The 13,351-nt window shown below is 38.7% G+C and overlaps 2 protein-coding genes across 2 annotated transcripts; one reads left to right on the top strand and one right to left on the bottom strand.

Moving 5' to 3' along the window:
• Window positions 1-3,037: 3,037 nt before the first annotated feature.
• On the bottom strand, window positions 3,038-3,974 carry LOC134276176 (uncharacterized). Its single transcript, XM_062758452.1, has 2 exons — window positions 3,883-3,974; window positions 3,038-3,678 (listed from the first exon to the last, which is right to left on the bottom strand). Exons 1-2 carry the CDS (start codon window positions 3,938-3,940, stop codon window positions 3,038-3,040), a joined length of 699 nt encoding a protein of 232 aa, XP_062614436.1. The 5' UTR covers window positions 3,941-3,974.
• A 4,859-nt stretch (window positions 3,975-8,833) lies between these two features.
• On the top strand, window positions 8,834-13,308 carry LOC134276175 (uncharacterized). Its single transcript, XM_062758451.1, has 2 exons — window positions 8,834-8,977; window positions 10,507-13,308. Exon 2 carries the CDS (start codon window positions 10,516-10,518, stop codon window positions 13,306-13,308), a length of 2,793 nt encoding a protein of 930 aa, XP_062614435.1. The 5' UTR covers window positions 8,834-8,977; window positions 10,507-10,515.
• The last annotated feature ends 43 nt before the right edge of the window (window positions 13,309-13,351 follow it).

The raw sequence follows: 13,351 nt of genomic DNA, 5'->3' as shown, positions 1-13,351 counted from the left end.
TTTGGAGAAATATATTGTTTAATGCAGAGCAATCTCGACATTGACGGAGTTGTACTGGAGATGAAGGCATTGACGGCTATCAAATTCCCAGTTTTTTACATGAACCTTTTACCAAGAGGTGATGGTAGTATTATATCCATGTACCCGATTCTTAAGAAGCACATAGATATAACTCAATATCAGAGAACTTCATTTTCTTTATTAAAAATGTGCAATGGTATACAACTTTTCAGTTCATTTGGGTGGCAAGTGAATTTAGCGCTGATACCACTACCAAATATAGATTCATCTTTTGACCTGCCCAGTGCTTTAAACTACAAATTGTTTGCAAACCAGTACTTTAATCGAGTAAAGTCCACCTTCCAAAACAATCTTCTGAAATTATCACCAAAGGAATTGTGTAAAGACACTTTTAAGAAGAATTCGATCTTTGACGTTTCAAAATGGAGGGTTTTGGCAAAAGATCAATCCTTTGTCATGGCCATATTAGATAAGACTTTGATTGCATGTCAGGCTCCTCCGCATCATCGAATTTCCATTGTAGCTTTTCGTTTTGGAGAGAGAGATTCCGTTCAAATCCAACTTGCAACTGATTTTTGCCTTGAACTAGTTACATCTCTTACCACCCATATTGCCGTAACATTCAAGAGCATAGATGACAAAATTCACTTTTTCTGGTCACGTGACGGAATTCAGAAGCTTGTAGGCTTTCGAGGATCATTACTTCCAGTCCTTTCCTTTAGAGATTGCTGCAATTTTCAAACAAATTTAGATGGTCGTCCAAACGATATCTCGGATGAACTGAGGAATGTGTGCATGCATCCCAATAATTTGAGATTTTTGCAATTATACGCAGATTCGCCCCACATGCATTGCAGCGCTAAGCATCCTCTATCTGGTCTTATAGCGACATGTAATTTACTGCATCCTAAATCAACTGCTCACCTTTCCCGACTTTCTGATGATTATCTCTCTGTATGTCGTGAAAACTGCCATAAATTAGGAGAAGCCATGCCAATGCGTCTCGAAGTTGTTGTGTCCTTGGACGATATTCCGTCAGTGCTGATTGCAAAGGAAATAATTAACCTAGAACATTTAGAATTACTTATGGATAAGTATCCTATGGTTGTGCCTTTTCAAGAAACGGTAATATATTGCGGTCAAAGATTAAGTTTTATTTCTTTCATAAAGAAAATAGCTGAGCTAATTTTTCACACATTGGTCAAATTGAAAGAAGAAAATAATGGCTTGGGCAAAATGCTTCCCAGCTGGGAAGCTTATCAGTACGAATTGTGTAACGAAATGTTATGGTGGGGAAAACTGAACTCTTACACAGACGCCATTCTATCGCGAAACCTTGGTCCTGGTGATGGAAAAAATAATCGGTCTGTTACCTTCGAATATGGTTTTTTATGTCTGGAATCCAGTAGTGACTGCGCTCTGGATGAAAGCTCACCACCGCCGCTGCATCACTGGACTACTTTAAAGTCACAAATTGAAAGAATCCAAAGATTATTCTCATTTGGAGACTTCCTTTCTTGCAATGATATAATTTTAGGAACAAGAGTAGTTCTTCTACTCATTGAAGATATAAAATATAGCAGGGATGAGAGCCATAAGATCCCCTCACTGACACACGACCTAAGACAGGCAAGCGTGCCTTCATGGGCTTCCTGTATTTTATCTGTATCAGCGGAACAGTTATGTAAAGATCTGAGCAGGGCGGATATTTTTCACTTCCCTTTCACTTTCGGAAGGGCATTGGAAATGATGAAAGGTGAAAAAAAAGATATTGCAAACATCTTGTTGGCTGGCCTAAATCACCTGAATGTGAAATATTTTCCCTGCTATAGAATCAAACGTGGATTCAAATGGACTAACTGGCAAGTATTAAAGATATTATATGGAGATCTGTTCGCGGAAACAAATACGTACGATGTAAAACTTTTGACCGCAAACATTATAAATGAAATGGAAAAAGAAAACCTAGTATTTAGAAGCAAATTCATTAATGCCAATGCAGAATTTCCATGGGTTTTTGAAACTTGTCAACGGCTTAGAGGACTGGAGCTGGGTCAAGAGAATTTACTTCGGGTTTTAACGTTTGTAACATGTGTATGTTTGATACAAAACGGATATTATGTGAACTTTAGCTCTTTACTTGCTTATGTGAAAGAATTACCAATTACACAGCAAGAACTGCAAATGGTTAAAGTTCTTTCTGTATTTTTTCTCCGGGGTCCCATGGCAAAACGAATTTATCGAATATATGAAGATATTCCACACAAGTTTGATTGTTCAAAGCCTTTTGAAAAAAGTGGAACAGATATAGAGGAAAACGAAATTGAAAACGCCAATTTACCGTTAGAAGTTCCTGTTGTTGAGAAAGAACCAGAAGAACAAAATATACAGCATGTCCCGGCCCGGCATGTTCCGGCAAGACTATTTCTTCCTTGGAACACATTTGAGATGAACATCTTGCATGACATAATAAGGAAGGGGAAGAACTCATACCAAATTATGTATAAAGATTACGTAAACGAATGTAAAAGAAGAGGAATTCCAGACAGAACATTTAATGCATTTAGAGCTGCCCTTTTGCGAGCAGCAAAGAGAAAAGAATAATTTTTTCCGTAATTGTAAAATTTTAATAATAATAGAATTACTAAACAGCTGCTAAATCTACCATTCATTAAAACTTTTACACAAGTTAAAAATGGAAACTCTTTCATAAGGAAATGTCAAAATTAAGACATTGAAAGGCATATAAAAAATGACTTTAAAAAAATTGCTGCACAATAGAGGTTCAAATCACATTGAAGAAAAATTAAAATTTACAATTCTGAAATATTTTGCTCAATAAGAAGAGTTTTTTTCTCTTTAAATCTCAAAACTGTTATTTGTATTCTATTAAAGTAAATTTAAAAAACTGACAACTGTTTGTTTTGTCAGAAAAGAAAAGCAGAACAAAATCTCTGATGGACAAAGGACCGTGTCCTTGAGAACCTAATCCCAATTCCCAGCATCAACACTATCCTTATGAAGGAGAGGATCTGGTGTCGCTCATCAAGAAGTTCGCTTTGTATTGGGCATCGATCTTATAACATACTCGTTTTCTCCAAACCTCATCGTCGTTCCACAATTTTCTTTTGAGACCCATATCAAAAATAGATTTTTTGACGGTATTGTTTTTCTTCCAGCCCATGTTCTCATGTTCCCTCCGAAGGAAGTCATCTTGCATCGGGAAGTCCTTCCAGTTCACTTTGGCCATTTTTGGCGTGGACTGCTTCTTCTCTTGGGGCCGTGGGGCCATCTCTGGTTGATTTTCGGAGATAATGCTTACATCTTTGTCAACATCCTCCTGTGCGGTTCGAATAACGTCGATCTTCTTCAGAACAAACAACCCATCCTCCAAACTTTTCCTTACTTCATCTTTTAAGTCTTCTTTTTCTTGTTTGGAAGTTTCTATCAAAGTTTCCTTTATGCTTGACAACTTTTTATTATAGTCCTCCTTACATTTACCGATGATGGTATGTTGGAGCTCCTCCATTTTCTTCTCCATCTTCTGCTCAAAGTCATTCAGTCTCTCATCAATATTTTTCTGAAGTCCCATGACGATGCCCCTCACTTCCTCCACCCCCATAAAGTTTTCACGCATATACTCCAACGATATGGGCTCTAAAGGAAATAGTAATGAGTTATTATTTGTTGTAAAAAGAAAGCAGACATTATAAGGAAACTTTCATGCATATAACAAAAACAATGATAAAACGTTTTATTTAATGCTTACTTATTATCACGAATAGAAGACTTTTTTGAGTTTATTTAGTATTGTATACCGAAAATAAGTGATTCATAAATTGTATTTAATGTTTAATTTACCCTCAAAGGCCTCAGCATCCAAATCGGATAAATCATGAGCATCATTTTCTTCTGCCATGGTTAGAGATTTATTTCAATGAAAGCTACTTCCCCTGCAGAAACGAAAAAAACATGGTCGTATCTTTGCAACAATGGAATAACAGCTCAAAACTGATTTATAAAAAATCATTTACTTCAATGTTTAGTGTAATTTACTTTCTGTTTAGTTTTATAGATGTTAAAAACTCTGTAGGATTTAGAGTGTAGGGGTAACAAGGTTTAGAAGGTATAAAGTATAGCATATAGGATATAGGAATTACAAGGGTTAGAAAGTAGAGGGTGTAGGGGTTACAAGCGTGACAAGGTGAAAGGTATAAAGAATAGGGGCTACAAGGTAGAGGGTGCCGGGGTAACAATCACAGGGTGTAAGATGTAGGATATAAAGTATACACCTCATGGTGTAGGGTATAGGGTGTCGGGGTTATAAGGATTAGAAGGTATACGGTATAGCATATAGGATATAGAAGTTACAAGGGTTAGAAGATATAGGGTGTAGGGTATAAGGGTTACAAGGTATAAGGTGCAGGGGTTTACAGGGTATAGGGGTTACAAGGTATAGGTTGTAGGGTATAAGGTATAGGAGTTACAAGTGCAGGGGTTAGAGATTATAGGGGTTACAAGGTATGGGGTATAGAAGTAACAAGGTATAGGAAGTTGGAGTTTCAGGGTATAGGGGTTACCAAGTATGGGGTGTAGGCGTTACAGGGTGTAGGCGTTACAGGGTATAGGGTGTAGGGGTTACAAGGTATAAGAGTTACAAGGTATAGGGTGTAGGGGTTACAGGGTATAGGGGTTACAAGGTATAGGGTGTAGGGGTTACAAGGTATAGGAGTTAAAAGGTTTAGGGTGTAGGGGTTACAGGGTATAGGGGTTACAAGGTATAGGGTATAGGGTATAGGGGTTAAAAGGTATAAAGTTTAGGGGTTGCAGGGTATAGGGGTAACAGGGTATAGGGGTTAAAAGGTATAGGGTGTACGGTTTACAAGGTATAAGAGTTACAAGGTATAGGGTGTAGGGGTTACAGTCTATAGGAATTACAAAGTATAGGGTGTAGGGGTTACAAGTTATAGGGGTTACGAGGTATAGGGTGTAGGGGTTACAGGGTATAGGGACTACAAAGTATAGGGTGTAGGGTATAGGGGTTACAAGGTATAGGATACAGGTTATAGTGGTTACAAGGTATAGGGTTCAGGGTATAGGTGTTACAAGGTATAGGGTGTTGGGGGTTAAGGGTATAGGGGTTACAAGGTATAGGGTATAGGGTGTAGTGGTTACAGGGTATAGGGGCTCCAAGGTATAGGGTATAGGGGTTAAAAGGTGTAGGGTGTAGGGGTTACAGTGTATAGGGGTCAAGGGTATAGGGGTTACACGGTATAGGGTGTAGGTTAACAACGTTTAGGGTGTAGGGTATATGGGTTGCAAGGTATAGGGTGTAGGGTATATGGTATAGACAGAAAACAAGTTTATTAGCACATTAGAACTTGGATGTATCAGAGATATAAAATACATATTAAGGAGTTTATGGATTCAGGGTAAATACATGGAAATCGATTGAAAAATATATGAAGCAATGAAAGTATGTGTAAATTTTATATATTGGTTTCAAGAGAAGGGAATTACATAAACAAGGCATACAATGTTATTGCCCACGTGCTTTTTACATACAGATATAACAGAGTCAATTGCAGTTAAATGTTCACTGGAAAGACTAAGCAAGAACAATAATACCAAAGAAAGTTAACCATAAACTAAATATATTCAACCGTAATAGTCAAAAGGTATCAATTTTGAAATCTGAACTTACCAGTTTTGAAATGCAGCCCTTCAAGCGGAAGTATGGTATACACATGCGCAGATCTAAGTTGAATACTAACCCTTACACCTCTACCAATGTATCTCCTATACCTTATAACCCCTACACCCTATACCTTGTTACCCCTATACCCTATACCCAACACTCTTTACCTTGTAACCGCGATACCCTTCACCCATTACCTTGTAACCCCTATACCCTATACCCTACACCCTATACCTTGTAACCCATATACCCGATAAACTACACCCTATACCTTGGAACCCCTATACCCTACACCCTATACCTTATAACCCCTATACCTTGAAACCCCTATACCTTATAACCCCTACACCTTCTAACCCCTATACCTTGTAACCCCTATACCTTATAACACCTATACCTTATAACCCCTACACCTTGTAACCCCTATACCCTACACCCTATACCTTGGAACCCCTATACCCTATACCTTGTAACCCCTATACCTTATAACCCCTATACCTTGTAACCCCTATACCTTATAACCCCTATACCTTGTAACCCCTATACCTTATAACCCCTATACCTTATAACCCCTACACCTTGTAACCCCTATACTCTACACCCTATACCTTGTAACCCCTATACCCTATACCCTATACCTTGTAACCCCTATACCTTATAACCCCAACACCTTATAACCCCTACACCTTGTAACCCGTATACCCTACACCTTATAACTTGGATCCCCTATACCCTATACCCTATACCTTGTAACCCCTATACCTTATAACCCCTACACCTTCTAACCCCTATACCTTGTAACCCCTATACCTTATAACCCCTACACCTTGTAACCCCTATACACCTATACCCTATACCTTGTAACCCCTATACCCTTTACCCCTATACCTTGTAACCCCTATACCTTATAACCCCCCTATACCTTGTAACCCCTATACCTTATAACCCCTATACCTTGTAACCCCTATACCTTATAACCCCTATACCCTATAACCCCTATACCTTGAAACCCCTATACCTCGTAACCCCTATACCTTTTAACCCCTATACCTTATAACCCCTACACCTTATAACCCCTACACCTTGTAACCCCTATACCCTACACCGTATACCTTGGAACACCTATACCCTATACCCTATACCTTGTAACCCCCATACCTTGTAACCCCTACCCCTTATAACACCCATACCTCCTAACCCCTGAACCTTGTAACCCCTATACCCTACACCCTATACCTTGTAACCCCTATACCCTACACCCTATACCTTGGAACCCCTATACCCTATACCTTGTAACCCCCCTATACCTTATAACCCCTTCACCTTGTAACAGCTATACCTTGTAACCCCTATACCTTATAACCCCCATACCTTGTAACCCCTATACCCTACACCCTATACCTTGTAACCCCTATACCCTATACCCTATACCTTGTAACCCCTATACCTTGTAACCCCTATACCTTATAACCCCTACACCTTCTAACCCCTATACCTTGTAACCCCTATACCTTATAACCCCTATACCTTGTAACCCCTATACCTTATAACTCCTATACCTCCTAACCCCTGAACCTTGTAACCCCTATACCCTACACCCTATACCTTGTAACCCCTATACCTTATAATCCCTACACCTTGTAACCGCTATACCTTGTAACCCCTATACCTTATAACCCCTATACCTTGTAACCCCTATTCCTATACATTGTAACCCCTATACCTTAACCCCTATACCCCTATACCTTGTAACCCCTATACCTTATAACCCCTTCACCTTGTAACCCATACACCCTACAAACTATACCTTGTAACCCCAATACCCTATACCCTATACCTTGTAACCCCTATACCTTATAACCCCAACACCTTATAACCCCTACACCTTGTAACCCCTATACCCTATACCCAAAACACATTACCAAGTAACCCTATACCCTATACCCTATACCTTGTAACCCCTATACCCTAAACCCCTATACCTTGAAACCCCTATACCTTGTAACCCCTATACCTTATAACCCCTACACCTTGTAACCCATACACCCTATACCTTGTAACCCCTATACCCTTTTCCTTATACCTTGTATCCCCTATACCTTCTAACCCCTATACCTTGTAACCCCTATACCTTATAACCCCTATACCTTGTAACCCCTATACCTTATAACCCCTATACCTTATAAACCCTAACCTTGTAACCCCTATACTCTACACCATATACCTTGTAACCCCTATACCCTATACCCTATACCTTGTAACCCCTATACCTTATAACCCCTACACCTTATAACCCCTACACCTTGTAACCCCTATACCCTACACCTTATACCTTGGAACACCTATACCCTATACCCTTTACCTTGTAACCCCCCTATACCTTGTAACCCCTATACCTTGTAACCCCTATACCTTATAACCCCTACACATTATAACCTCTAAACCTTGTAACCCTTTTACCCTACACCCTATACCTTGTAACCCCTATACCCTATACCTTACCTTGTAACCCCTATACCCTATACCCTATACCTTGTAACCCCTATACCTTATAACCCCTATACCTTGTAACCCCTATACCTTATAACTCCTATACCTACTAACCCCTGAACCTTGTAACCCCTATACCCTACACCCTATACCTTGTAACCCCTATACCCTATACCCTATATTGGGTTAACCCCTATTTCTAGACCCTATAGGGTTAGGGTTCGGGTTAGGGTTAGGGTTTGAGGGTTAGGGTTAGGGTTAGGGTTAGGGTTAGGGTTAGGGTTAGGGTTAGGGTTAGGGTTAGGGTTAGGGTTAGGGTTAGGGTTAGGGTTAGGGTTAGGGTTAGGGTTTAGGGTTAGGGTTAGGGTTAGGGTTAGGGTTAGGGTTTAGGGTTAGGGTTAGGGTTAGGGTTAGGGTTAGGGTTAGGGTTAGGGTTAGGGTTAGGGTTAGGGTTAGGGTTAGGGTTAGGGTTAGGGTTAGGGTTAGGGTTAGGGTTAGGGTTAGGGTTAGGGTTAGGGTTAGGGTTAGGGTTAGGGTTAGGGTTAGGGTTAGGGTTAGGGTTAGTAGTAGACCTGTCCTCTTGATCAAGAAGACTTGATCATGTTACTAAAAATAAATTTTATTTTCCGTTGACTATAAATAGAATTTTCTGCGCATGCATTTTGTTCATCTATTTTTATATGAATTGCTCATATACTGTTTCATTGACTTGACGCCATATTGACTACTACTTTGAAAGGATTTATACATTTATTTTCATTTAATGAGGTAGGTAATTTGATTTTTACTATATTTCTATAATATACACTGTACGGAAAAATGTATATTGAATTTGATGTATTTTTTAAAAATAACAGAAAGGGAGATCTATATGATTATCTCCAAATGAAAACTTATGTTGTTAATCTGAAGGCCGTCCACATTCACAATGTGAGCATCACAGAGAGAAATCCATAATTTTGCTTAATATGAAATTGCGATTGAAAAACCCTAATTAAATAAATATTTTAATTATAATGGAATGTTTATTTTTTAAAAATATTGAACATTGCCTTACTTCAACATGTTTCGTTATTGAGTATATTTATACGTTATTATATAATAATCTTTTAGCAAAACAACTTACACAACAATCCACAAGCTATTTATCATAACCAATAGGTTGTAACCGCTACAGTCTATTCCCTATTCCCCATAACCGACACCCTACAGCCTATGCTTTGTAACCCCTACACCCTATACCCTATATTTCTAACCCCTACACCCTACACCCTATACCGTACACCCTACACCCTTTACATTGTAACCCCTACATCCTATACCCCATACCCTATACCTTAAACAAAATACCCTTTACTCTATAGCTTTTACCTTATACCTTATGCCCTACACCCTTTACCTTGTAACCCCTACACCCTATACCATATACCCTATACCTTACAGGCTACACCCTATACCCTTCACCCAACATCTTATATCCTAAAGGCTACACCCTATACCTTGTAACCCCTATACCCTAGACCTTGTAACCCCTACGCCCAATACCTTACACCATATACCCTATACCCTGCACCCTATACCTTATACCCTAAACCCTTTACCTTGTAACCCCTACACCCTATACCATGTAACCCATACACCCTACAACCCATACCCTATACGCTACACCCACACCCTAATCCCTGTACCTTATAACCCTTACACCCTATACCTTGTAACCTTACCCCATCTTTCTTACACCCTACACTCTATACCTTACACCCTATTCCTCACTACATGATACACCCTATACCTTGTAACCCCGACGCTTTATACCCTATACCCTACAGCCTGCACCCTAAATCCTATACCTTGTAACCCCACCCCCTACAGCATATACCCAACACTCTTCTAACTATACCCTATACCTTATAACCATTATACCTTATACCCTATGCTTTGTAACCTACACCCTATACTCTATACCTATACCTCATTTACACCCTATACCCTAATCATTTTAACTTTTACACATTATACCTTTCACCCTAATTTCTATAACCCAAACCTCTCAGTCGCATAGTCTAAGCCTTAAAGCCCCTAAATTTTATTTTTTGTTAAACCTATACCTTACACCCTAAATCCGCTACCACAGGGTTACAATGTAACCCCTACACCATACAGCCTATCCTATGTTACACTTACATTATGATATCATTTCTAAAATCCATTAGTGAGGTTAAAGGTTCGCTCTTTAAGCACAAAATATTTCTTTAAATACAAACAAAAAGGTTTACTTTATTTCATTTATTTTATAGGTAATCAGTATGGATCCGTTATCAGAAAACGGTTATCAGCAGGAAGAATCTTTTCTGAAAGTTGCAAAGGAGAATTCGATATCTTTTTGTTCGACTTTCTTAAAATATAAGGACGTACATTCATTTCTGCATCGGTCTGAAGGAGGATTTATATCAACGCGCTGTGTTAATGCTACGTTTGGAGAAATATATTGTTTAATGCAGAGCAATCTCGACATTGACGGAGTTGTACTGGAGATGAAGGCATTGACGGCTATCAAATTCCCAGTTTTTTACATGAACCTTTTACCAAGAGGTGATGGTAGTATTATATCCATGTACCCGATTCTTAAGAAGCACATAGATATAACTCAATATCAGAGAACTTCATTTTCTTTATTAAAAATGTGCAATGGTATACAACTTTTCAGTTCATTTGGGTGGCAAGTGAATTTAGCGCTGATACCACTACCAAATATAGATTCATCTTTTGACCTGCCCAGTGCTTTAAACTACAAATTGTTTGCAAACCAGTACTTTAATCGAGTAAAGTCCACCTTCCAAAACAATCTTCTGAAATTATCACCAAAGGAATTGTGTAAAGACACTTTTAAGAAGAATTCGATCTTTGACGTTTCAAAATGGAGGGTTTTGGCAAAAGATCAATCCTTTGTCATGGCCATATTAGATAAGACTTTGATTGCATGTCAGGCTCCTCCGCATCATCGAATTTCCATTGTAGCTTTTCGTTTTGGAGAGAGAGATTCCGTTCAAATCCAACTTGCAACTGATTTTTGCCTTGAACTAGTTACATCTCTTACCACCCATATTGCCGTAACATTCAAGAGCATAGATGACAAAATTCACTTTTTCTGGTCACGTGACGGAATTCAGAAGCTTGTAGGCTTTCGAGGATCATTACTTCCAGTCCTTTCCTTTAGAGATTGCTGCAATTTTCAAACAAATTTAGATGGTCGTCCAAACGATATCTCGGATGAACTGAGGAATGTGTGCATGCATCCCAATAATTTGAGATTTTTGCAATTATACGCAGATTCGCCCCACATGCATTGCAGCGCTAAGCATCCTCTATCTGGTCTTATAGCGACATGTAATTTACTGCATCCTAAATCAACTGCTCACCTTTCCCGACTTTCTGATGATTATCTCTCTGTATGTCGTGAAAACTGCCATAAATTAGGAGAAGCCATGCCAATGCGTCTCGAAGTTGTTGTGTCCTTGGACGATATTCCGTCAGTGCTGATTGCAAAGGAAATAATTAACCTAGAACATTTAGAATTACTTATGGATAAGTATCCTATGGTTGTGCCTTTTCAAGAAACGGTAATATATTGCGGTCAAAGATTAAGTTTTATTTCTTTCATAAAGAAAATAGCTGAGCTAATTTTTCACACATTGGTCAAATTGAAAGAAGAAAATAATGGCTTGGGCAAAATGCTTCCCAGCTGGGAAGCTTATCAGTACGAATTGTGTAACGAAATGTTATGGTGGGGAAAACTGAACTCTTACACAGACGCCATTTTATCGCGAAACCTTGGTCCTGGTGATGGAAAAAATAATCGGTCTGTTACCTTCGAATATGGTTTTTTATGTCTGGAATCCAGTAGTGACTGCGCTCTGGATGAAAGCTCACCACCGCCGCTGCATCACTGGACTACTTTAAAGTCACAAATTGAAAGAATCCAAAGATTATTCTCATTTGGAGACTTCCTTTCTTGCAATGATATAATTTTAGGAACAAGAGTAGTTCTTCTACTCATTGAAGATATAAAATATAGCAGGGATGAGAGCCATAAGATCCCCTCACTGACACACGACCTAAGACAGGCAAGCGTGCCTTCATGGGCTTCCTGTATTTTATCTGTATCAGCGGAACAGTTATGTAAAGATCTGAGCAGGGCGGATATTTTTCACTTCCCTTTCACTTTCGGAAGGGCATTGGAAATGATGAAAGGTGAAAAAAAAGATATTGCAAACATCTTGTTGGCTGGCCTAAATCACCTGAATGTGAAATATTTTCCCTGCTATAGAATCAAACGTGGATTCAAATGGACTAACTGGCAAGTATTAAAGATATTATATGGAAATCTGTTCGCGGAAACAAATACGTACGATGTAAAACTTTTGACCGCAAACATTATAAATGAAATGGAAAAAGAAAACCTAGTATTTAGAAGCAAATTCATTAATGCCAATGCAGAATTTCCATGGGTTTTTGAAACTTGTCAACGGCTTAGAGGACTGGAGCTGGGTCAAGAGAATTTACTTCGGGTTTTAACGTTTGTAACATGTGTATGTTTGATACAAAACGGATATTATGTGAACTTTAGCTCTTTACTTGCTTATGTGAAAGAATTACCAATTACACAGCAAGAACTGCAAATGGTTAAAGTTCTTTCTGTATTTTTTCTCCGGGGTCCCATGGCAAAACGAATTTATCGAATATATGAAGATATTCCACACAAGTTTGATTGTTCAAAGCCTTTTGAAAAAAGTGGAACAGATATAGAGGAAAACGAAATTGAAAACGCCAATTTACCGTTAGAAGTTCCTGTTGTTGAGAAAGAACCAGAAGAACAAAATATACAGCATGTCCCGGGCCGGCATGTTCCGGCAAGACTATTTCTTCCTTGGAACACATTTGAGATGAACATCTTGCATGACATAATAAGGAAGGGGAAGAACTCATACCAAATTATGTATAAAGATTACGTAAACGAATGTAAAAGAAGAGGAATTCCAGACAGAACATTTAATGCATTTAGAGCTGCCCTTTTGCGAGCAGCAAAGAGAAAAGAATAATTTTTTCCGTAATTGTAAAATTTTAATAATAATAGAATTACTA

This window comes from Saccostrea cucullata, unplaced genomic scaffold (genome assembly GCF_032062105.1).
Source record: "Saccostrea cucullata isolate Sc308-1 unplaced genomic scaffold, CSIRO_AGI_Scuc_v1 ctg6945, whole genome shotgun sequence".
In the NCBI taxonomy this organism is placed as follows: domain Eukaryota; kingdom Metazoa; phylum Mollusca; class Bivalvia; order Ostreida; family Ostreidae; genus Saccostrea; species Saccostrea cuccullata.
This window is presented reverse-complemented; position numbering and strand designations above follow the sequence as displayed.